This window comes from Mercenaria mercenaria, chromosome 6, assembly GCF_021730395.1.
Source record: "Mercenaria mercenaria strain notata chromosome 6, MADL_Memer_1, whole genome shotgun sequence".
In the NCBI taxonomy this organism is placed as follows: domain Eukaryota; kingdom Metazoa; phylum Mollusca; class Bivalvia; order Venerida; family Veneridae; genus Mercenaria; species Mercenaria mercenaria.
Genome location: NC_069366.1, coordinates 57,592,318 through 57,616,367, shown reverse-complemented (window position 1 = coordinate 57,616,367; position 24,050 = coordinate 57,592,318). Strand labels below are relative to the sequence as shown.

The window sequence follows — 24,050 nt, the reverse complement described above, 5'->3', positions numbered from 1 at the left end:
TATTTCACTTGGGTATTGATTACATTTTACTCGGACTTTATCATAGACTCCCTGTGTAAAATCTCAAACTTTTAACTAAAATAAAGGTATTAAATCGATATAATATTTCAATGAAACTTCAAAGTGAAGTTGTTTGTAGCATCATCTGGGGCATGTGCAGTGAAAAATCTTAATTTGATTTCTAAAATAGTGTGATATTTATTTCTAAATTCACTATATGTTCATTGTAAATATACATCTACATCTTTCATCTACATCTTTCACCCAACCGTCGATTTCCGACTATCACTGGGCACTGGTATACTTCGTTATACCCAAGTGGAAATTGGCAGGTACTCGAAAATGCAGCTCTCTGATTGGTCAATTAGAACCCCTAATGTACTGTGATGTCATGATAAAGTTATGAATAAATAAAGGGAAGTGATTCTAGATGTAACCGAAAATCTAGACCCAGGGTTTAGAGGTTTGGTGATCTGTATATATGTGTATTCCTGGTAATGACTGGTAGGATTGCATTTGCACATTCTAATCTCACATGTAACTGGCAGTGATGCAAAATTTGTGGATATTTATCCTAGAGTAATTAGTTTTGACGCCCTTAAGCAGTCTAACATGTATTTCATGATCAAGGGGATTTTGATTGTCTCCCTTTCATTAGTAATATAGATAAATTAAACCAATAAATAGTGTTGTTATAAACTATGGCATGTCTCCCTTTATTTTATTCTTGTTTTGTGAATTTTGTGGGCAAAAAGGTGTCAATATTTGTATTATTGCTGACTGACCATCGAGGCATCCATATTTTTAAGGCTCATGAGAAATGACGCCTTTTGATTGGCTGGCTCTCTTAACCAAAACTTTGCTTTTCTGGAGCCTATATGGCCAAAATCATATTTGGCTGGTATAATTCTGTGTGAATGCAGTCGAGACCTGAAACTTAAAAGGACAATAAACAAATTAATATTAATCTTTTTAAGTGACCTTTTTACTATTTCTTTGTAAAATGTGATCTTTTTTATTCACTTTACATATTGTTAATAGCAGTCATTCATTATCAAAACAGTGAGGACACAAAAATATATAACCCTTTCTAACAGCTCTAACTTTGGTACTTTCAGTGAAAACCTATTAGAAACATGACCTTTATTTACAACAAGATTTGCCAAAGAGCAGCAAAACCATATTCAATTAAATTAATTTAATGTTTTCAAATGATACAAGGTGTATAGCCTACAGGAGAGTGAAAATTCTAAACTTTATTCAAAATTTCAGTCAAAGAACTGTCTTGTGACTTTGAAAAATAGCTGGGGGAAAGATAAAACCAAGATCTGAATTCCTGACCAGTTGCTTCTGTAAGAATTAGGTTTTTAAAGGATTTTAGATTTTTGCATTATTAAAAAGACATAAAAATACACCAAAGTACGAAAAAATAATATAATCTTACTGTAAATCTGTTGAATGCATTAATGTTTTATTTGAGCAAGGTAAAATATTGCCTGCTTTGCAAACGTGTGTAATTTGGCATCATAAAAGGTCACTTATACCTATTTAACAGCAAAATAAATAAGGGCGTCAAAACTCATGAGCGTCAAAACAGATGATCGAAGGATAAAGGCAGTGGCTAGGTAGCCGGTGCCGGCTAGACCTTTAGTCTACCGGCTACCTAGACTAAAGGCTCTATATATAGATATCGTATATGAACATGTAAGTCAAAGTAGCCGGATTTAATAAACTGTATTATAAAGAAGGCAGTGGCTACGATTACGGTACCGTAATCCTAGCCTCCGATTCTAGGATTACGGAAGTTCCGTATTCCTAGAAGGCCCATATGAGGATAGGCTAGGATTACGGAAGTATTTTAGAGGCATGCATAAATGATTTTGTAAACTTAATTAACTTAAAATAGCCTTTTTTCATGCCTGCCCTATTATTTCGTGTTATAGATCGGCAAATTTGGGTTAACCCTTTCCCACATGGATACGTTTATCACCGTATCTATCGATTACCAAACAGAAACATACTGACCCGTGCCTATCAGTTCCCCGATAGAAACGTATTATACCGATTAACGGCCATTTGAACAGAATCGTTTTATCCCGTGTCTCATAATCAATCGCTTTATTTTCGTTCTTTTCCTAAAGAAACAAATTCCGGATGTTTACTAACTCAAAATATGGGATTTTGTCTAGGGCTGTCATTGATTGGGCTTAGGCGTATCGACGATACCGATATATCAGAAGACAAATATCGACGATACATCGATATATTGTTTATTAAGTTAGATTAACGACCTATTTGTTCATATGCATACTATATACCTTCCTGTAAATGCTATTTTAAGTTTTATTGCCTACTTTCCATATTTCTGTTTGATTGTGTTGTATTTGTATTTATGAAATAAAAGAAATACATAAAAATTAATAACATCTTTCATTTTTATTTTGCCTTCACTCCTTTTTTGCATTTATCCAAATTTACAACTTTGTGAACTTTAGCTGTTTTTTAGGGTCTGAGTGTTTATTTGGGTAGTTTTTTCTCTCTGTAAAATATCGATTTTTGAAAATGGGAATCGATAATCGATCGACAAAAAAATATCGTTGATACATCAATATCGTTTCAATCGATGACAGCCCTAATTTTGTCAACATTATTTACATAAAAGATCATGTGGTTACTATTTAAATTTATCGAGTACTTTGCAAAGAAAGACACCGGGGTTTTTTCCTACATGTGCACGACGCTACGTCATGGAAAATTACTGAGAAACTGCTTGCAACTAGCCGTTTCGCGGGGCTTTCCTCGTTCTAAAAATAACAACCATTTAACATCAAAGTATTTTTTAAATGTGTTAGGTCATGAAGGTCACGCGTGATACATGCAGATTTCCCCTAAACAACAATTTGTGTATACGATGGCTCGGAATTTATGGCCTTACATAATGGGGATGGTTAATCAAAACAGAAGGACCGCGGCTTTCAAATATTTTATGCCACCCCCAAGAGTTAATTGCTGCGGAAGTCACCCGTGATGTACCGACGTTTGATCATCAAAATATTACGTAATATTATCTTAAAAATATTTAATTTTTAGCATAAGAATACTGTAGTCGGTTACGAGTCTCGATCTCCACTATCTTTTTGCACTTTCAGAGATTTTACGATCCGTTATTTTTGTAGTGTTATTCAGTTTGATGGTTGTTTTTTTATATAAATACTTACCGATTCCGATTCGGAAGATAAGTTTATTAACTATAAATCAAACTTTCAAACATCAAAATGAAATTGTATATGAATTTCAATGTGAAAGTAATCCAAAACAGAATTTTATGCCTAAAAATATATATTCCCGTACTTTAACACTTTATATCTTCGAAACTCAAAGAGAAACTACAATAAATTTTGTATCATCGGAAAGAGAATTTAAATTGCTATAAACTTTATATTGACAAAAATAATGTCAAACTTACAGAAAATATTAAAATAATGACATTTTAACATGTGTGTGTGTGTGTAATCACAAAATAATGCCAACACCTCTGTTCAGATAAGACAGTCACCTTTATCAGCCATATACCGATTATTGATTATTGATTATCACTTATCAGTGTTATGTAAAAGAGGTTACTTTGGCTTCTATTCTGTGTGGTAAAGGGTTAATATAATCTTAAAAGATATATTAATGGCAGCGTGCGGAAAGATAATAGAAATATGAGGGTCAAAGTTAGATTAAAAAAATTCTATACTTTTAATTTTATGAGTTAATTTTGCCTGTCACTTGAGTTTTCCGCGTAAAAACAGGAGAAATCAACACCCGTATGCATACGTTTTTCTTTCCAAGAACAGAGTAGATATCATTTCTTTTTTGAAAATGGCAGACAAACGAAGAAATTTATTGTTAATAATAGCTTAAAAGGATTTTAAAAAATATTCTATTCTATAAATATAGATTTTGCCTGTCAGATTTCCTCGCATATAGAATCGGGCAAAATCAACTCTCGTATATGTTTTTGTATTTCGTTTTCGCTATTCTAAAGTGAAATATATAAGTTTACAATATCATTTATGCGTGTCTTAACATGTATTTGATGCCTTTTAAATACTTCCTTAATCCTAGCCTATCCTCATAGGGTTGTCTAGGAATACGGAACTTCCGTAATCCTAGAATCGGAGGTTAGGATTACGGTACCGTAATCGTAGCCACTGCCTATAAAGAATCATAATATTAGTTAATGAATTACATTTCTTGTAATTTACTATTTATTATTTGTGTTTAACCCGTATATTTCGTATAAATTTACGCGCTCATATCATATCAGGCGGCATTTTGTTATGTTAAAATGTACTCGATACATATTTAAGATACCGTGATTCATTCTTAAAACAAAACAAAACAAACAGTAATAAAGGGCAAAACAAAGAGCATCAACGTACATTAAATGATGCGACTCAACAGGCGTTTGATCCTTTTCTGTGCTCGTATAAGTGGTAATTGTAGGTGATCATCACTTTCGCACCTCTATGTGCATCTTTTATTAATTAATTAACTACTACATAATTTCTCCGCCAATTTGTTTATTAGTCAATAATCTTGACTGGTTCTGTTTGTTTGAACAAATCAGCTCTTTATCTAAGACAGCACAATATACTAAATATGAAAGATAATTAATAACTAATGACCTAATGCTAAAGGATCGCCGACAGTTGACATCATCTATCCAAAATGTTTTTCAATATATAACAAACTACAAAAAAATCATTAAAAAATATTTTAAGAATTTATAAACGCGCCATTTAAACCATTCTCATCCATCAGAGGTTCGTCAAAATCCCGAGACGAACCTCTGATTTATTTCCATCGTTTACTTGGTGAGCATGCGCACTCGTAATTACTATCGGGAGTGGTTTCAGCCAATCATTGTTCGCCATTATTTGGAACTCCGAATTGAAACTTCAAAAAATATGTAAACAAGATACTTGCTTACGATGGATAAAGGCTGTATTCCATGATTGCAATAATAAAGATTTATTCCTGTAATTCGACGTTAAGAGATTATCATCAAGAAATAATAATATTCGTCGTAAATGGACATCGTATTCCCTCGATAATATGGAAAGGACGCGGTCACGCTTTTCACGGACGATTTTGATTGGTTCGCTACGATTTGTCGCGAAACGACGCTGATTGGCTGAAACGTTTTACCTGTAATGTAACCAAATCATAAATATCGGCGAAATGTGCCAGAGGTTCATCCGGGGAACCACGGTAGACCTCTGGTATGCGAGAATGCATTTAAACACGCCAGTGGCAATAACGAAATGATAAGATAACAAAGTATATGAAATGAGTGCGTAAATACGGCGAAATAAACAAGTAAATCACAAATAGTAAATAATAAATCACAAGAAATGTAATTTTTTTAACTAACATAATGATCCTTTATAATACAGTTTATCAAAACCGGCTACCTTGATCTTACATGTACATATTCGTTATGTATATATAGAACCGGCTACCTAGCCGCTGCCATATTTAAAAGCACCAAAAATTTTATGCATATTTACTGAGATCGTTTAAATGTTTGGTGCATTTTGTTTACGTCTTTGTTCGTGGGTTGAGCATAATTTATGATTATGAATAAAACAGACTGCATCAGCTTCATCCAGTTACTTGCAGTATTCAATGCACTGTACATGTGTAAGAACAAATAAAAAAAATTGCAGGACTTATGAACTTTTTTAATGGGACAAGTAACAATTGTAAGTGAATATTCATGCAGGATGAGTTGTTCCTTGGTATGCATAGATAAAATTAACAGGAGAATTTCAGGCAGTTTTGATAACTTAAATTTGTTCACATATTCGAACGAGTCATCCATACAGGCTGAAAATCTTGAATCATCTTAATTATGCATGCAATTTGTAAATCATATAATTTTAAACTGCAGTTTTAGGATGAATTGTTATTTCAACAGATTTCATGATACATGCAAAGTCTTGTCTGGAAAGTCGCCATGTGACCTATAATTGTGTCAGTGTGACATTTGACCCAAGAAAAATATTTAACAGATTTATTTTGTCTACCTCCTCACTTGTAAGGAACAGGATCCGTTTAGTTTTTCTTTCACTTTTTATGCGCAACTTTTTTGTTGACATCAGTTTTTATTAGCTCACCTGTCACAAAGTGACAAGGTGTGCTTTTGTGATCGCCCGGTGTCCGTGCGTCCGTCGTCCGTGTGTGCGTGCGTCCGTCCGTAAACTTTTGCTTGTGACCACTCTAGAGGTCACATTTTTCATGGGATCTTTATGAAAGTTGGTCAGAATGTTCATCTTGATGATATCTAGGTCAAGTTCGAAACTGGGTCACGTGTCATCAAAAACTAGGTCAGTAGGTCTAAAAATAGAAAAACCTTGTGACCTCTCTAGAAGCCATATATTTCACAAGATCTTCATGAAAATTGGTCAGAACGTTCATCTTGATGATATCTAGGTCAAGTTTGAAACTGGGTCATGTGCCATCAAAAACTAGGTCAGTAGGTCAAATAATAGAAAAACCTTGTGACCTCTCTAAAGGCTGTTTTTTCATGGGATCTGTATGAAAGTTAGTCTGAATGTTCATCTTGATGATATCTAGATCAAGTTCGAAACTGGGTCACATGTGGTCAAAAACTAGGTCAGTAGGTCTAAAAATAGAAAAACCTTGTGACCTCTCTAGAGGCCATATATTTCATAAGATCTTCATGAAAATTGGTCAGAATGTTCACCTTGATGATATCTAGGTCAAGTTCGAAAGTGGGTCACGTGCCATCAAAAACTAGGTCAGTAGATCAAATAATAGAAAAACCTTGTGACCTCTCTAAAGGCCATATTTTTCATGGGATCTGTATGAAATTTGGTCTGAATGTTCATCTTGATGATATCTAGGTCAAGTTCGAAACTGGGTCACAGCGGTCAAAAACTAGGTCAGTAGTTTTAAAAATAGAAAAACATTGTGACCTTCCTAGAGGCCATATATTTCATAAGATCTTCATGAAAATTGGTCAGAATGTTCACCTTGATGATATCTAGGTCAAATTCGAAAGTGGGTCACGTGCCTTCAAAAACTAGGTCAGTAGGTCAAATAATAGAAAAACCTTGTGACCTCTCTAGAGGCCATATTTTTCATGGGATCTGTATGAAAGTTGGTCTGAATGTTGATCTTGATGATAGCTAGATCAAGTTCAAAAATGGGTCACATGCCATCAAAAACTAGGTCATGAGGTCAAATAATAGAAAAACATTGTGACCTCTCTAAAGGCCATATTTTTCATGGGATCTGTATGAAAATTGGTCTGAATGTTCATCTTGATGATATCTAGGTCACTTTCAAAACAGGGTCATGTGCAGTCAAAAACTAGGTCAGTAGGTCTAAAAATAGAAAAACATTGTGACCTCTCTAGAGGCAATACTTGTGAATGGATCTCCATAAAAATTGGTCGGAATGTTCACCTTGATGATATCTAGGTCAAGTTTGAAACTGGGTCACATGCCTTAAAAAACTATGTCAGTAGGTCAAATGATAAAGAAACCTTGTGACCTCTCTAGAGGCCATACTTTTCATGGGATCTGTATAAAAGTTGGTCTGAATGTTCATCTTGATGATATCTAGGTCAAGTTTGAAACTGGGTCAACTGCGGTCAAAAACTAGGTCAGTAGGTCTAAAATTATTAAAATCTTTTGACCTCTCTAGAGGCCATATTTTTCAATGAATCATCATTAAAATTGATCTGAATGTTCACCTTGATGATATCTAGGTCAGTTTCGAAACTGGGTCAAGTGCGGTCAAAAACTAGGCCAGTAGGTATAAAAATAGAAAAACCTTGTGACCTCTCTAGAGGCCATATTTTTCATGAGATCTTCATAAAAATTAGTGAGAATGTTCACCTTGATGATATCTAAGTAAAGTTCAAAACAGGGTCACGTACCTTCGAAAACTAGGTCAATAGGTCAAATAATAGAAAAACCTTGTGACCTCTCTAGAGACCATATTTTTCAATGGATCTTCATGAAAATTGGAGAGAATTTTTATCTTGATAATATCTAGGTCAAGTTCAAAACTGGGTCACATGAGCTCAAAAACTAGGTCACTATGTCAGGTAATAGAAAAAACGACGTCATACTCAAAACTGGGTCATGTGGGAAGAGGTGAGCGATTCAGGACCATCATGGTCCTCTTGTTGGTTAATTCATGAGATGCCTAGATCCACTACTATAGGAGAGATCGTGTTTGTATACAAATCCGTTGTATATTCTATTTTTAGAACTGATAAGACAAAGACCGGGTGGGCAGACGCCGAGCGTCCATGTTTTTTGTTAAGATTGATGTTTTTCTAACGGCTTAAACTTTCTTAAAACACAAATGATATCAATATTTTTTTGATCAATGGAAAGAATATAAAACAAGCAATTTATTGATAACTTTTAATTTTCAGTTCGAAATAAAATCGATTAATAATGAACGCTTAACTTACAGTGTTTTTTCTAAAAGTTTGGAGCGTCGCTACGCCGCTGTTAAAATCATATGTCATTTAAAACGGTTTTTCATTTTCAAAAGTTATTTAAACATGAAAATATGAAAATCTTAAGCATTTCAAAACTTTTTGAATTTTTAAAATCCATAGATGAACGAAAAAGTTATTAGAAATTAAAAATTCCGATCCCATACACAAACGATGTAAAAATATTTGTTTTACCCACCACCAGATAAACAGGTGTTGATGCGTGACGTCAGGGCGATCTCTCCTATAGAAGTGTCCCCCACTCCAAATCCAATCTTATCTGCTGCTTATCAGTGCTTATGTAACAGTAGCCATAGGAGGGCAGTTAGCACAACAGGGGTCCCCACTAGACCATGAAGATGTGTGCAGAGGATTTGAAAGAAATTTATTTTCCATCATTGAATGTAGAATAAAAATAATAATAATACTTTTAACAATAATAATGGTAAATTATAGTAAAAATAATAACACTATAGTATAATGGAAAAAAATTCTTACTATCGCAGTATCTGCCAATATCATAATAATGAAAAAGGTCATACCTGCTAAAGTGATTTATTTATATTAGAATGGGAAAATGATTTTTTCTTGTACATACAATCACCATTATTGGCATATAATAATAAATCAACATCTCCACCAGATAATGCTTTGAAAAAAAGCTCCCTTTATTTCCTAAAAGACACGGTGAAATTTGTATTATTTTCCTAAATAAGTTTATTATTGATCAATGAACATTTTTCTTTGAATAAAGAAATGGCAAAAATAGATACAATTTTTAAAGTTACCACACATTAATTTTATCAAATCAGGGCTTTTTCTGCCTGTCTCAAGGGGCCAATATTCAGCCCCATTCCCAATGCCAAACATGCTCCAGTTTTCCCAATCTGGAGCAAAAAATCCCAATCCAAAGAAAAAATTCCCAACTGAAATCAGTAACTGTTCTTTTTTTTTTGTTATTCAAAGATAATTTTTGCATAGTAAGTTTAGTCTGCCAAGGAAACCAAACAAAATTTTGGAAAAACCAACTCATTTCTATATTTAGTAACATGACCATCTGCAACCTCAGCAAAAATAAATACAAGAATTTACTGTAAACAAAAGTTAAAACATGACAAATGAAGAGTTACCGTATTTTATTTTTGCAGTATTAGCAACTTTGAAAACAATCTTGAAAAAATAAATTCTCAAAAGTTCACAAGGGGATGCTTAAAATTTGTAATTCATTTGAATGTCTACCAGTAAAACTTGAAACTGAAGTTTTAAACTAATACAATTAAATGTTAAAAACTTGCTGGATTTTGATACATTTTCCCAATTTTGATACATTTTCCCAATTTGACCCGGGGCCCTTTTCCCAAAAACCCTAGAAAAAGCCCTGCAAATAAAAGTTTGATAATGAAATACACTAGTACTGTTTCCTCTACAGTTGGAAGGTAGACTGACTAAACAATGACCCCTGTTTATTGGAACCATACTGTGAAAGTCAATAATTAGCCCCCAACTGTGCTAATGATGACAGAAATTCCTTGGCCCACTGCCAAGATCTAGGCCTTCAATGATCTTCGGTTGGTACTATGTCTATATTGTGGTGATCATTGTATTTATTTTGAAACTAGAATAACACAAGTTTACAAACATTACTTCTTTTTTTCCAGCCACCACCACCAGCTAACCAGATTGAAACAGTCACAATGCAAAATGCAGAGACTGTGATGTCTACATTTATTAAATACTACAAGGTAATGCTTCTCAAGGCTTTGAAAAATATTCCTAGAAATGATCCTGAAAATGACTATGTTAAAATACTTTATGATCAGTTTATTGTTTCATATGTGGTTGCCTTATGAAGCAGGCATTGTTTATATGAAAAATACATTCTTTAGTTGTTACTACACACACACAACCTCATGCGTAGTTACTTGCCGTTTCCTTTTTTGGTTAAATGAGAAGTTGAATAGGTGCAGTTGGTATCGGCATACCAAGGATTTTTCAGGATTGGTCCTGATTTCAGGCTTTTGGCTGCCAGAATTTCCCCGATATAACTATGGAAAAAAGAAATTTCAGGCTTTAGAATTTAGATTTTCAGGCTTCTGATTTTTGACTGAATCCTGGGCCTGTATCAGACAAATAAGGTTCCCACATTTACATGTTTAAACGAGTCTGTGTCATGTTTGACTAGTAAATGTTAAAAAAAATTCTGCCAGGTTTAACAAAACGATCACTTCCAACCATAAAAATATTTCTCTTTTCATAAAACAAACCAAAACAGGTGTTTCTGCCTGTTAACAATTGTTTGCTTCAGTTCTTGGTTTACATATTTAAATGCCAACTTCCAATTTCACATGTTTATCCTGTCTATACCTTTGAAACGAGCATTGCGACTTGCCCTAATGTCTAATGAATACTGAAATTGATAAATATTAAAGTAGATTTGTGTAAAAAAAAAATTAAAAAATCTTTCTGTGGTAAAAATCTCCAGGAATTCCTAATTACCTGAAAAGTCAGCTGTATAAATTTGTACTATACTCAGTGCAATTCCTATTTACACAGGGTATTGGTTTGGTACCGGAAGAAGAATGGAAACATTTCTTCACCAGTTGCTTTTCAGATCTACCATTCACCTTCAGAATCTGCGAAAACCGTCGAAAAATCAACAATATATTAGAAGGAAAACCGGGAACCCTTGGGTATATAACAGTTTAAATTTTATTGCTTTGTGAATATATATATTTGTTAGCCCACCATCTGATGATGGTGGGCTATTAAAGTCACTCTGCGTCCGTGGTCCGTCCGTCTGTTAACAATTTTTCGTTATCGCATCTCCTCAGAAACTACTGGGGGGATTTTGACCAAACTTTGTCAGAATGATGTATTGGTACCCTAGTTGTGTCCCCCTGAAAATCAGACTGGTTCAACAATTTATGAGTGAGTTATGGCCCTTTGTTTATTTCTATAATTTACATAGATTTATATAGGGAAAACCTTCTTGTCCAGAACCACAGAGCCTAGGGCTTTGATATTTGGTATGAAGCATTATCTAGTGGTCCTCTACCAAGATGATTCAAATTATTTCCCTGGGGTCAAATATGGCCCCGCCCTGGGGGTCACATGGTATATATAGACTTATATAGGGAAAAACTTCGAAAAACCGCTTGTCCAAAACCACAGGGCCTAGGGCTTTGATATTTTGTATGTGACATCATCTAGTGGTCTTCAACTAAGATTGTTCAAATTATACCCCTAGGGTCAAATATGGCCCCACCCTGGGGGTCACATGGTTTATATAGACTTATACAGGGAAAAACTTTGAAAATCTTCTTGTCCAAACCACAAAGCCTAGGGCTTTGATACTTGTAATGTAGCATCATCTAGTGGTTCTCTACCAAGTTTGTTCAAATTATCCCCCTAGGGTCAAATATGGCCCCGCCCCGGGGGTCACATGGTTCATATAGATTTATAAAGGGAAAAGCTTTTAAAATCTTCTTGTCAATAACTACAACATTCAAATTTGGATCACATGTATATTTTTGAGTGGCAAGATGAACCTTGACATGAGTTGACCTTGATTTTGACCTAGTGACCTACTTTCACATTTTTGTAGCTACAGCCTTCAAATTTGGACTATATGCATAGTTTTGTGCACTTGAAAAAACTTTGACCTTGATTTTGACCTAGTGACCTACTTTCACATTTTTGAAGGTACATTCTTCAAATTTGGACCACATGCATAGTTTTGTGTTCCGAAATGAAATTTGACCTTGATTTTGACCCAGTGACCTACTTTCACATTTCTCAAGCTACAGCCTTCAAATTTGGACCACATGCATGGTTTTATGTACCGAAACAAACTTTGACCTTTACATTGACCTAGTGACCTACTTTCACATTTTTGAAGGTACAAGCTTCAAATTTGGACCACATGCATATTTTTGTATTCTGAAATAAAATTTGACCTTGATTTTGACCTAGTGACCTACTTTCACATTTCTCAAGCTACAGCCTTCAAATTTGGACCACATGCATAGTTTTGTGTACCGAAATGAACTTTGACCTTAAGATTGACCTAGTGACCTACTTTCGCATTTCTGTAGCTACAGGCTTCAAATTTAGACCACATGCATAGGATTGTGTACCGAAACAAACTTTGACCTTGACATTGACCTAGTGACCTACTTTCACATTTTTGAAAGTACAGGCTTCAGATTTGGACCACATGCATAGATTTGTGTTCTGAAGTGAACTTTGACCCTTGATTTTGACCTAGTGACCTACTTACACATTTCTCAAGCTAAGCCTTCAAATTTGGACCACTTGCATAGTTTTGTAAACCGAATTAAACTTTGACCTTAAGATTGATCTAGTGACCTATTTTCACATAAATTTCTCAAGCTACAGCTTTCGAATTTGGACCACATGCACAGTGTTGTGTACGAAAATGAAATTTGACCTTGAGCTAGTCAGTAAGTCTTGAAATTTGGAACACTCAAATATGGCACATTGGTGGGCGCCAAGATCACTCTGTGATCTCTTGTCTTCTTTTAAGGTAATGATTAATTGGATTGGAGAATTTTTTCTCTGTAAAATAGTTATGGCTATAACTTATCTTTTAACGTGCAGTTGTCAAGTTGATTCATTTCCAAACATAGATAATGACATGGATGACACAGAGTTTTTAAATACATTTGTTATTACAAATGTACATTGCAAAATTATTAAATGTAATTACAACAAAAGGTCTGTGTGGATTTATTACAGACAAGCTGAAGTGTTAAGGGAGTTCCTTAGAAATAGCATTTTCCCCAAAGTTGCCAATGTGAAGGTGGATGATGTACCATTTGAAGTCACTCCGTTGCCATGGTATGTAAATTTGAAATGGTTTTGATACTCCCCCGTTTATAATGATTGTATTTCCCCCTGATTATTATCATTTGCCCTTGTTCAGAATTCATACCCTTGGAAATTACAGATGATGCATTTTCACAATTCTGTACAGGAGTGAACTGAAGAAATAACTGATAGGATGAAACTTTACATCATTTAAAATTTCTGTATTTGAATCTTCAAAAAGAAAAAAAGGTTAATTTGTTATATATAGGTATCCCAAACAACTGGCCTGGAGAACTAATGTTGATCATAAGACATTCTTCCAGTGTGACGATCTGAAACCCATTAGCAACTTTATAACCCAAGAAGACAAAGCAGTATGTATAATAATGTTTATTTTTACTGTGAGGCAGTTTATACAGCTGTAATACAGAATTCCTACAATAACTCTGTTATTGATATTTCCTCTTTGTAGAATAAAACTGGCTTCATGTTTTTTACTAGACATTCAGGTAAATAATTAACAACATTTCAGTGATTAGGAAAATCAAATGTTTTGATTTGAATAAAATGAAAACCTTAAACTTCGTCTGAGGACATTTAATGCTGATAGGAGGAAGTGCATATATTCCTTAACCTACTCTATGATTTCAAGATATGGTTTCTGTGGCTGAGCAGTTAAGGTCGCTGACTTGAACCACTTGTCCCCTCAAAGATTTTGGTTTTGGCCTCGCTTGGGGCCTAGAATTTTATATGTATGGAAGCCATCCATCTGGCTTACGGAAGGTCAATTGTTCTACCCAGGTGCTTGCTTGTGATGAAGAAATGCCCAGAAGGGCACCTGGGGTCTTCTTCCACGATGAAAAGCTTGAAAGTTACCATATGACCTATATTTGTGTTGATGTAACATTTAACCTGTCAAAAACAAAACAAGATGTGGTTTGGAGAAAAGTAGTACAAGGGGCTTGAAAAGTACTTGAATTTTGTGACAATGTCAAACATGTTCTTGAACCATTTTTCACAGGGTAAATGTTTATTGTAACCTATTATGTTAAGGATAATACTAGAAGTTTCAATTGATTGCATATTTCATGTCATTTTTGCTTGATCTTACAGAAGTTGTAAGCAATTTTCAACAAACACATATAAATGTATGAATATATTTACAGGGTTTTGTGTCGAAGGGAGAAATTGCAAATATGATTCCACCATTGCTTGTAGATATCAACCCAAGTCATAAGGTATGCTATTATTATATGTAACCTTGTATTGTATATCTCACACAATTTGACAAGGATGTGAATATGTGGATTCTTAGCATAGAATGAGTGGGAAATTTTCTTGTTCCTTGAGATTTAATTTTTGACTTGGCCACAATATCAGTGCAAGTAAGTCCCCCATAAATAGAAATGATTTCACAGCATAGAAGTGAATTTGCTGCACCTGTATAACAAATAAAATCATGATAATTACTAAGTTTGCACCTTCTGCTGTTTATTGCTTAACGGTTAGCCTAACATTTTGAGAAAAAAACAACACCAAATCATAGAAAGAAAGAGTTGTTTCACATGAAAATTGAACATCATGTAAAACATGTATATTGCTCTATGAAACAAGTGCCAGTATACTGATATAAACATTGAATTCCTGAAAAGGGCTGCCTACAGGGGCCCCACTTCCAGACAGTTAAAGCCTTTAAAAACACCATTTCAAAGAACTGTTACATATGTTCGTTTTGATGCATTTGTAATAGTGTATGAGTGTTGAAATTTCACAAAACAAGGTGGAACACAGTTTTCAGCAATTATTTTTATTTCTTTACAAATGACATTCATTTTCAAAGGGGGACAACTTTTTCAGAATATTTTAAGTACCCAACGTATGGGACAGTATGGCAGAACATGTAATGGTCAGGTAAAATATTGGTACAGATGTTGTTTGTTTATCAAATATTTCTGTGTTTTGATGATATACTCCTTAACCTTAATGTGGCAAATGAACACATTGTAATTGGTAGAGTGATTAGTATATATGCTCCGTTACAAAGTTTATTGCCCATAAATAAATGTGACTGGAACTTATTTTTCAGATTCTGGAGATGTGTGCTGCTCCGGGATACCAGACCACACAGATTCTAGAACAGATCTTAAACAGCCCGAAAAAGCTATCTGGTAAAGTTTATATGTTGTATTCTGTTTGATGATTTCACACTAAATTTACCCTAGCCTGAGTTGTTTTATTTTGTCTCTAATTCAGAGAATCATTTCCTGTATCTACAGTGATAAAAGATATTATAATAAATGATACAATCTTGAAACTTACCTGTTTTGTTTAAAAAAACTGGACTGGTGGTAGACCAAATCAAAGATCAACCTTGATAGTAGATTATCTGAGCTGACAACTTCAAGTTTTCAACAAGTACAAAATACTTCTGCATGTCGTTATATTGTCGTATATATACCATAAACTGTATATTAATGACACACTTGCGTTAATTAGATAACCCTAGAAATGAAACATTTATTTACAGATGGATTTGTTGTGGCTAATGATGTAGACTTCAGGATCAACTACAGATGGTCACAGGGAACAAATGTTTTCTTCACACATGAAGATGCCAAGAAATTCCCGGATCTGTATACAACTGAAGAGGTAGGTTTCCCACTCCCAGTTGTTCTACTTCTCATGATAAAGTAAAGATACTGTCGGAGTTAATTAACTTACAAATTATCAATTTCAAGTAAAGTACATTAGGAACATGACAATTTGATGGTCGTGAAATGTATACGAAATAAGAATATTTACATTAGAAAGTGCGTTCAAGGGTATAAAGCTAGTCTTGAGATATGTCTTTACCCTTACCCTTACCCTGCTATATTCCCGTAATGAACTTGTCCATCTTACAATTTGAACAGTAACTTTAACAGTTAAAAGGGGTGCTTAACAAAAAGATACTGACTGAACTGCAAACAGTGCAGATCATGATCAGACTGCAAAGGCATGATCATTCGTGTCTAACATGATAGAGGTTAAAACTTGGGCTTTTGATTGGTTGTTTCTAAGAACTGGCTAAAAATTGACCAATGATTATTTTTCAGCATGTTCCTGAAAGCAAAATCTTGTATGACAGAATTTTCATTGATGCACCTTCAAGGTAAGTCTTAGTGTTTTAGCTATATTTGTTTGCAATTTGAAATACATCAGTCTGGGTACCCATTGCCACCATAAAAGAAAAGTTAAAACGGATTATTAAATAGACTGTTTGGTAGAACTTATGTAATTGCGTACTCTTTGAGGTGTTTTTGAATTGTTAATTATGTGTGAACAAATATTGCATCTGTTAAATTATAAGTAACATGTGTAACATGAAGAACACATGAATACCTTGTATTTTATGATGAGCTATTATTTTCTGTTTGTTTGTTTGGAAATACATCAGTCTAAGCAACAGTTTTAGTCCATTGACTAGTTTCAAGAAATGTAGATTAAGTGTTCCATTTAGATAAAGAATATTAATTTTATATGCTGTTGCCATGTGATAACAACATTAATAATTTTCAGTGATGATGGATCATTGAGAAGCAACAAGAAGGTCAGAGCTGGCTGGAATGTTACCAAGGCACAGAAAAATCACAAGTATGTAGTCTTTAGATATATGTAATGCATTTTGAAAACTCTTTAACCTCTTGCCTGCTAAATTTCTTAAATGGACTGGTCTGTCATTCAGTTTTGGCAGTACCATTTATTATTCAAAGGGGTGTTCACTGAAAATTCACTGACTCAGTAGCGAACAGTGCAGACCATGATCAGTTTTCTGTAAATTACCTTTTCATCGTGAATGTGTTGGGAGTGTAGTATAATCTTTTGATAGAAAAGTATTTACAGACATTTCATAGATCTTGTTCATTGTTATTAGTTACAATAAAACCTATGTAAACCTTTAGTCTGCTGGTGGCAAGTGATTCTGCCTTTGCGACCAGTGCAGACCAAGATCAGCCTGCACGTCCATGCAGACTGATCATGGTCTGTACTGTTTGCTATTCGGACAGTAAATTTTCAGTGAACACCTCTTTGAATGATAAATGGTAGTGCCCAAATTGAATGCTAGGCCAGGCCATTTTAGAAATTTAACAGGAAAAAGAATAAAAACAAGCTCTCAATAGAGACCCATTAGTTTCAATTCCTATTTAAAAAGTCTGCAGTGAACTCTAACCTCTGAATAAAAAAGATGCAAATAAGTCCACTGTTTTTGCTGTTGCGAGAAATATCCAACTGTGTTGTAATAAATTCTTCATATGCACATATTCTTCTGTTTAGGGATCTGAAGGCAATGCTTCGTCGAGGACTTGAACTCCTGGAATTGAATGGACAGCTTGTCTACATCACTACATCACTCAATCCAATCGAAAACGAGGCTGTTGTTGCAGCTCTCCTGAAAGAAGCTCCAGGTATGTCGTGTATATAATGCCATTGTATTGTGTCCTTTTGGATGTGTCACAAATCGTGACCTCAGTGGCTGAGTTGTTGAAGTGGCGGATTTTGAATCACTTGCTTCTAAACTGCTATGAGTTCAAAACCAAGCAAAGCATGTTGAATTCTTTCATGTTAGGATACCATTCAGATAGCTTATGGGAAGTTGATTGGGGTCGGGCACCCAACAGGAAAGAATTTTCTTCCATTATTAAAACTTGTAATTTAAAAGCTTATAATTTCATGATTGTTGAACTTGTTAATATAGAATTGGATTTGACATGTACTATTAAAGGTAAATTGATCTTAAAGGAATAGGGTATTGCAAATGTTTTAAATTCATGGCTTGGCACATAGTGCTGACGGAGGTCAACATGCCATGGGTTGTGACTTCGCATACTTGTAATATTGAATCTTGTTTACAGAAACACTTGAATTGGTTGATGTGAGAAACCGCCTGCCAGACTTCCATGTTAGACCAGGAATGGCAAAATGGAAGGTCAGTTATTTGGTACTTTGGTTTGTTAATGATATCGCTGAAAAACTAAAAAAGTTCATTAATCCTATAGTAAAGCTGAAGGAATAGATAGTTCCAGTTTGGCTTATGATATGTTAGTAAATGTTATTTTTCCAAGAAAGTTTTTGTACAGTTATAACTGCTGTGTCATGAACTGTTTCTAGTAACTCAGTCCATCTGTCAGGGAAATGTGTCGAAAGTGATCAACCATTTATCATTTTGCAAGAATCTGGTATGTAGTATACCCTGTTGGACAAATGTGCATCCAGTTATGGTATTGTTAAGTCACTTCTGGTATTGCCAAGTCCCTTTAGTTTGTAAGCAAGGAAAACAACTTGATAAGAATTGCTGCCCTTGAAAATGTTCTGTACCCTTAATCTACGAATATAATTCCTGTGAACATTGAATGCAGAGTTCAGTTGTGTCTGAAAAGATTTTTAAAATGGAAGGTTATACTTAAGTGAAGAACAGAAATAAAAAAAAATATATATATAAAATGACAAAACAAGGTTTTGTTGCATACTTACCAATGGATGTATGATTTAAGGATATATTCCTTTGCTGCTGTACTGGATAAATGCAGCTGTGCTGTTTCCATGACAACTGCATGTGACCTAAAACCCAAGAATCATCCTTGATAGAAATCTACTTTCTATCTTTTGCACATAAAATAGGGGTCATTTTTACATGGTCACACTTTATTTCTATGTGTTACAATAAATATGAGAGCCACAAGTGTTACAGTGAAGTGGTTACAACTCCAGCATGGATAACTTACCTAAGATGAAATACCCATATGAAGATGTGATACTTCAATACATAATAAAGAGACGGTCAACATTCCCTTTGGAGAACTGTTGCTGACATCAACCCAGGTTAAAAAGTTTACGATTGTGACGGAGGGTGTGAAATTTGCAGCGGATACACATTAAACTATGCATGAATGTTGATTGACATACCACAATAACAAGGTCACAAAGTATTCCTAACTGATTTAATCAATAATAATTGACTTCCTTTTTTGTATCCTGTCTCTAAGGTATCTCTGTATACATTTAAGATTTATGCATTCCATTATAGGTGTCTGTCAATAAGCTTATATGTTTTGAATTGAAACTATTTCTATTATAGTCTACGTATTATTTTTGTAAATGATGGAACTTGTTTGATTTTTTATCTTAGTGATTTTTTAATCTTACTGGATATAAACTATGGTGTATTTGTTATCAATCAGTGTATTTTCACTCCAGTGTGAAATTCATTGTGTTTTAATTGCTATATGTTACTTCCTAAATGTTTGTTTACATTTTATTGTAATGCTTGTTGAGTTTACCATAAAAGCTGCTCTTATGACTTCAGCATTAAGTGTAAAGAGAAAACAAATATGAGTTGTAATTTGTGTTATTCAAACAAAACTTAAATCTTTCCTATGGTTTAAAATAGAAATTATATTGCGAGTGGTACAACATACAAGATATGTAATTGTAACTGATTGATATTCACTTCATTTTCACAAAGTCTTGACAGTTTTATTTGTTTTCAAAGATATTACAATTTTTACACAATTTTTGTACTGTGTAATTAAGAAAGAAACATTGTATTGAAATTTGATAAACTACTGTTTGTAATATTGTTTGATCTTTGTTTTCTAGTAGACCTGTACCATAAGACATGACAGAGACCATCTTTGCATGAGGTATAGTGGTATACTCAATCAGAATTTGTGACTCTTAAACATGTGTTTTTGTTAACTACATTTTTTCAACTTTAAAATGCTTGATTTGGACTTGGTGACGACTGACGTTTGACATCCATCCAGATTACGTACTGTTGTCATTTCTTATATGAAGATAAATATTGCTTATCATTGAAATGAAATTTTGTATCATTTCATTGTATTTCAGACAATCCATTGTATATATTGTTGTTTGTTTCTACATACCAGGTTACTTCTATGATTACCATTAAGGAATTTGTTGAAAACATGTTGTTTATCACTGAAGAACTGTTAAATGGTGACAAACGAAGGAACAACTTATCCATTGCCAATGGATCGCTCCCCTTTGTTGTTTATGTTCCATGTAAGAAACCCTTACACCCCGTAATGTTGATGTTCCATGAAGCTGTTGGTCTCCCTTACTCTTAAACTGAGTATGGGTCAATATAGTTAAGGCGGTCAAATGCATCGGCATAAGAAGATGGAGGGACTCACGGGAGCAAATTATCCATTCTCCAAAATCAAACTGGCAATATGGTTCTCAAAATAACCTGCCATTTTGAAAAAAAAAAAAAAAAAACTCTGAAGAACAGGATGAAAATATACCAGTTTATATGTGATCAGTTTGTGTATGAAAGAATGAAACACCTGAGGAAATATAACAAAGATCTCTTTAAAAAGTGTACAGACATGGTCAGACTTTTATTATAAAGGTCTGCATGTCATTTTAACATCATTTAGATCTTATCAGGTTGGATCTGTATATATCTCCATGCTAATCATCTTCAACAGTTAATTGTCACAACAGTGTCCCAATTAACGTTGTTGTTTGTTGTTAATTATGAACTGAACTTCTCTTTTTTAGTGTGACACATGTTATTGTAACCAATTACCATGTCATTTGATGTTCCATTATGGAATGCCAGATATAGCGTTATTTTGCAATACTGTAATACTGCTTGTGATGTACACAATCATTAAACAATCTGCAAGGAATATGTTCACCATACATATAATGTTTGTTTGTACAGGGTTACAGTGAAGTAAGTTACGATGGGTATTCTGTCCCTTCCATTTAAATCCAAGTACTTGCCCATTACTTATCTTCCTTGTAAATATGAAGATAAGTTTTACTTTGCTTTAGTGTGAAATCTAAGTAATTTGACTGTCATTTCACTCCAAAAATGACAAAATTGTCTAGGAAAGTCATTTTATGAAAAAAATGACACATTTTTAAAAGCTTGCCAGCAAGCCACTGACTGACTTTATAATTTTGTCAATATAATTAAATTGATACAGACTTGAAAATAACTGTTTGAATATTTAAGTAAGTTTTAATTGAATTGTTAATATTTCCTAGATGCTTTCCATTTTCATATATCTTTCTAGTAGAATATATATATATTTCAAAATATTTCTGTTTTAGATTTGTAATCTTGAATGTTATTGAATAACCTATATGTACTTGTGGGAGATGTAATGCTTTTATTCTGTGGTTTCCTATAGGTAATGAGTCAGGGACTTGTGTTCTATGATACATTTGAATCCAGCCCCCTGTGGTTCCAGAAGGAAAATGAGGACACCTTGTTTGCCCCAACAGAAGACGATGCAGCTTTGTTAAACCTGGACAGATGGTATGTAATGATTTTAACAGTTCAGCAGGGGTAGGGTTCCAGTGCATTAAAAAAAATTCATAACCAGACTAGTCATGCAGTATGGTGAAAGTCATGATTTAACTAGGAATGATGCAGAGTTGGTTTTGATCTTGGAAAAGAACAGACACATGCTCTGGAGCTCGGTGCTTGGCAAATCTGCTCGTCCACTTGTAATTCGAAATTGGTTCTCAGCGAGTGGAACTTGCTATAGTATTCTAGTCTTGCACGACGAGTGTGATTTTGACCAGAAATATAATAAATTCAGTGAAGACAGAGCTGTAGAGAAGCCAGAGCATATTGACAATTCAAAACAGTTTATCAGTTGTTGACAAAGATGAAATCTGTCCTGTTCTGTTACTGTGCCACAGTATGATTACATGTACCATTTGTAGGGGACTTTAACAGAGAAACAGTATATCAAAATTTTTTTCCTGAGTAAATTGCGCGACAAGTACAAATTGCAGCAGGAAGAGAAAATTTCAAACATATAGAAGGACTTACTTTCAATGTTTAAGTTCTTTCATAATTGTACGAGCGTGTTGCTTTGTCTTATTACTGGTTGAGGATTTTACCAAGATGTCTGTCGTTTCTTGAAAGAGTGCCATGAGGAGCACTTGAGGACTTCCTCTACTATTTAAAGCTGTGTTGATGCCTCTTGAAACCAGACCTTACAAATTGGGGTTAACCCTTCTTACATATCAGGTTTTCAGTGTGTTTACATGAATTTGTTAGGTTATCATGAAGTTTCCTATTGACAGTGTAATGTAAAATTTAGAATAATTTGCTCTCTGTCATATGTTACTTTGTGATATTTACAGTTTGAGAGTGATGCCACATGACAATGATACTGGAGGTTTCTTTGTTGCTGTAATTACTAAGTTCGGACCATTGCCATGGCAGAAAGATGAGGCTGAAGGTTAGTTGTGAAGTTTTTGCTGTAAATATCATTCCTTTGTTATATGTTAGTTTATGTGCCAGTTTACTTTTTCATCTAAAAATTGTTTGCTGTGCACTATTTTTTACCCTGTAAAGGATTTTCGCTTAAGCTGGCACGAATGTTTGGCATGATAAGATGCACAGAATGCAGTTTCCATTCATATTGGTACATGACCAAGGTTGTTGAGTGAGAATAAAGGTGAAGTAAGCGGTCCATTTTTCCTGTCCACTTGGTTTTTTAACCCCTTTGAAGGGTGCACAAATGTTAGCCCTAATGAAATTGCTTTAAGACATGCAATTTTCATTCCTTCAGTTTAAATGAAGTGTTTAAATGGGAAATATTCTCTAGTTACAGCTGGAATTGTCTAGGCCTACCTGCTTGTTGGGTAGAACAGTTACGAAAATCTTTGCCATCTGCTTCTTATTTAATGGGGAATGTTTTCAGTAACTATTGGATTGGGACTGTTAGTTTTCAGGAACTTTGAGTAGGTTTACTGACCTTTGTAAGATATATGGAAATGCAAGCATTTGAAACAAATACTAGAAGAGGTTATAAAAATACTTTTAACTTGAATTATCATGTAGAAGCCATGGAGACAGAAGCTGATGTAAAACAAGAGGGGAAAGAGGACAAAGTTGACGGAGCGGGAGATGCTGAGAAGAAAAAGAAGAGTCCTTATACATTGCCGATACGTGTAGATGTGAATGTCTGCTGCTCCGAGATAGAATGGACAACAGAAGTTACCAACGAATCTTTGAATACAACAGCTACTACGGAGACTAGCAACTTTGATCTTGCTCCAATGAAGATTTCAAAATCGTAAGTAATTTAGATGATATACAGGGTGTAATACGAGGACTTAGGTGTAATACGAGGACTTAGAAAGTTGTTCAGGTTGTAATATGATAATATGCAGGGTGTAAGTATGAAGATGGAAGAATTCTTAAAATTTTAACCATTTTAAGACATGATTTTGCCTGGCTTATGATTTTGTTTATTGAAGAAGTTAGCTGTCAGTACCTACTAAAATTTGACTACAGTGAGACAGCTGAGGCTTTGAAAATGAAAAAGTAAACAGTAAGAAAATGGTGAAAAGCTTGGGTAGAATATTTTATATATGAGAAATACTGTATTCTTAGAAATTTTTATTAATACAAAGTTTAATATTTCAGTTGCATGCCAGCTTGGCTACAGAAGAAACTGCAGGAGCAAGCTTGCCGCTATGAGGAGGTTAAACCTACAGACAGTGAATGGGTTACATACAGGTGTGTACACTTAATGGTCAATTTACTGGCTTTGAATCACCACTTACCACTGTGGATTCGAAACCTTGCTTGGCGTGTAAAAATCTTTCATGCAACAAATCCATCTAGCAGACTGGGAGGGGTCCTGGG

The 24,050-nt window shown here is 34.3% G+C and overlaps 1 protein-coding gene across 1 annotated transcript in view; it reads left to right on the top strand.

The window, feature by feature from the left end:
* Positions 1-24,050, top strand: part of LOC123548804 (RNA cytosine C(5)-methyltransferase NSUN2-like) — a 28,732-nt gene that overhangs the window by 491 nt on the left and 4,191 nt on the right. Inside the window, exons 2-16 of the mRNA XM_045336347.2 lie at positions 10,192-10,275; positions 11,087-11,223; positions 13,292-13,393; positions 13,632-13,737; positions 14,530-14,601; positions 15,450-15,531; positions 15,891-16,012; positions 16,459-16,514; positions 16,922-16,996; positions 17,678-17,808; positions 18,256-18,329; positions 21,571-21,698; positions 22,538-22,635; positions 23,241-23,475; positions 23,829-23,921. Of these exons, the coding sequence (XP_045192282.2) occupies positions 10,192-10,275; positions 11,087-11,223; positions 13,292-13,393; positions 13,632-13,737; positions 14,530-14,601; positions 15,450-15,531; positions 15,891-16,012; positions 16,459-16,514; positions 16,922-16,996; positions 17,678-17,808; positions 18,256-18,329; positions 21,571-21,698; positions 22,538-22,635; positions 23,241-23,475; positions 23,829-23,921 (1,595 nt within the window). The remainder of the gene's footprint in view (positions 1-10,191; positions 10,276-11,086; positions 11,224-13,291; positions 13,394-13,631; positions 13,738-14,529; positions 14,602-15,449; positions 15,532-15,890; positions 16,013-16,458; positions 16,515-16,921; positions 16,997-17,677; positions 17,809-18,255; positions 18,330-21,570; positions 21,699-22,537; positions 22,636-23,240; positions 23,476-23,828; positions 23,922-24,050) is intronic.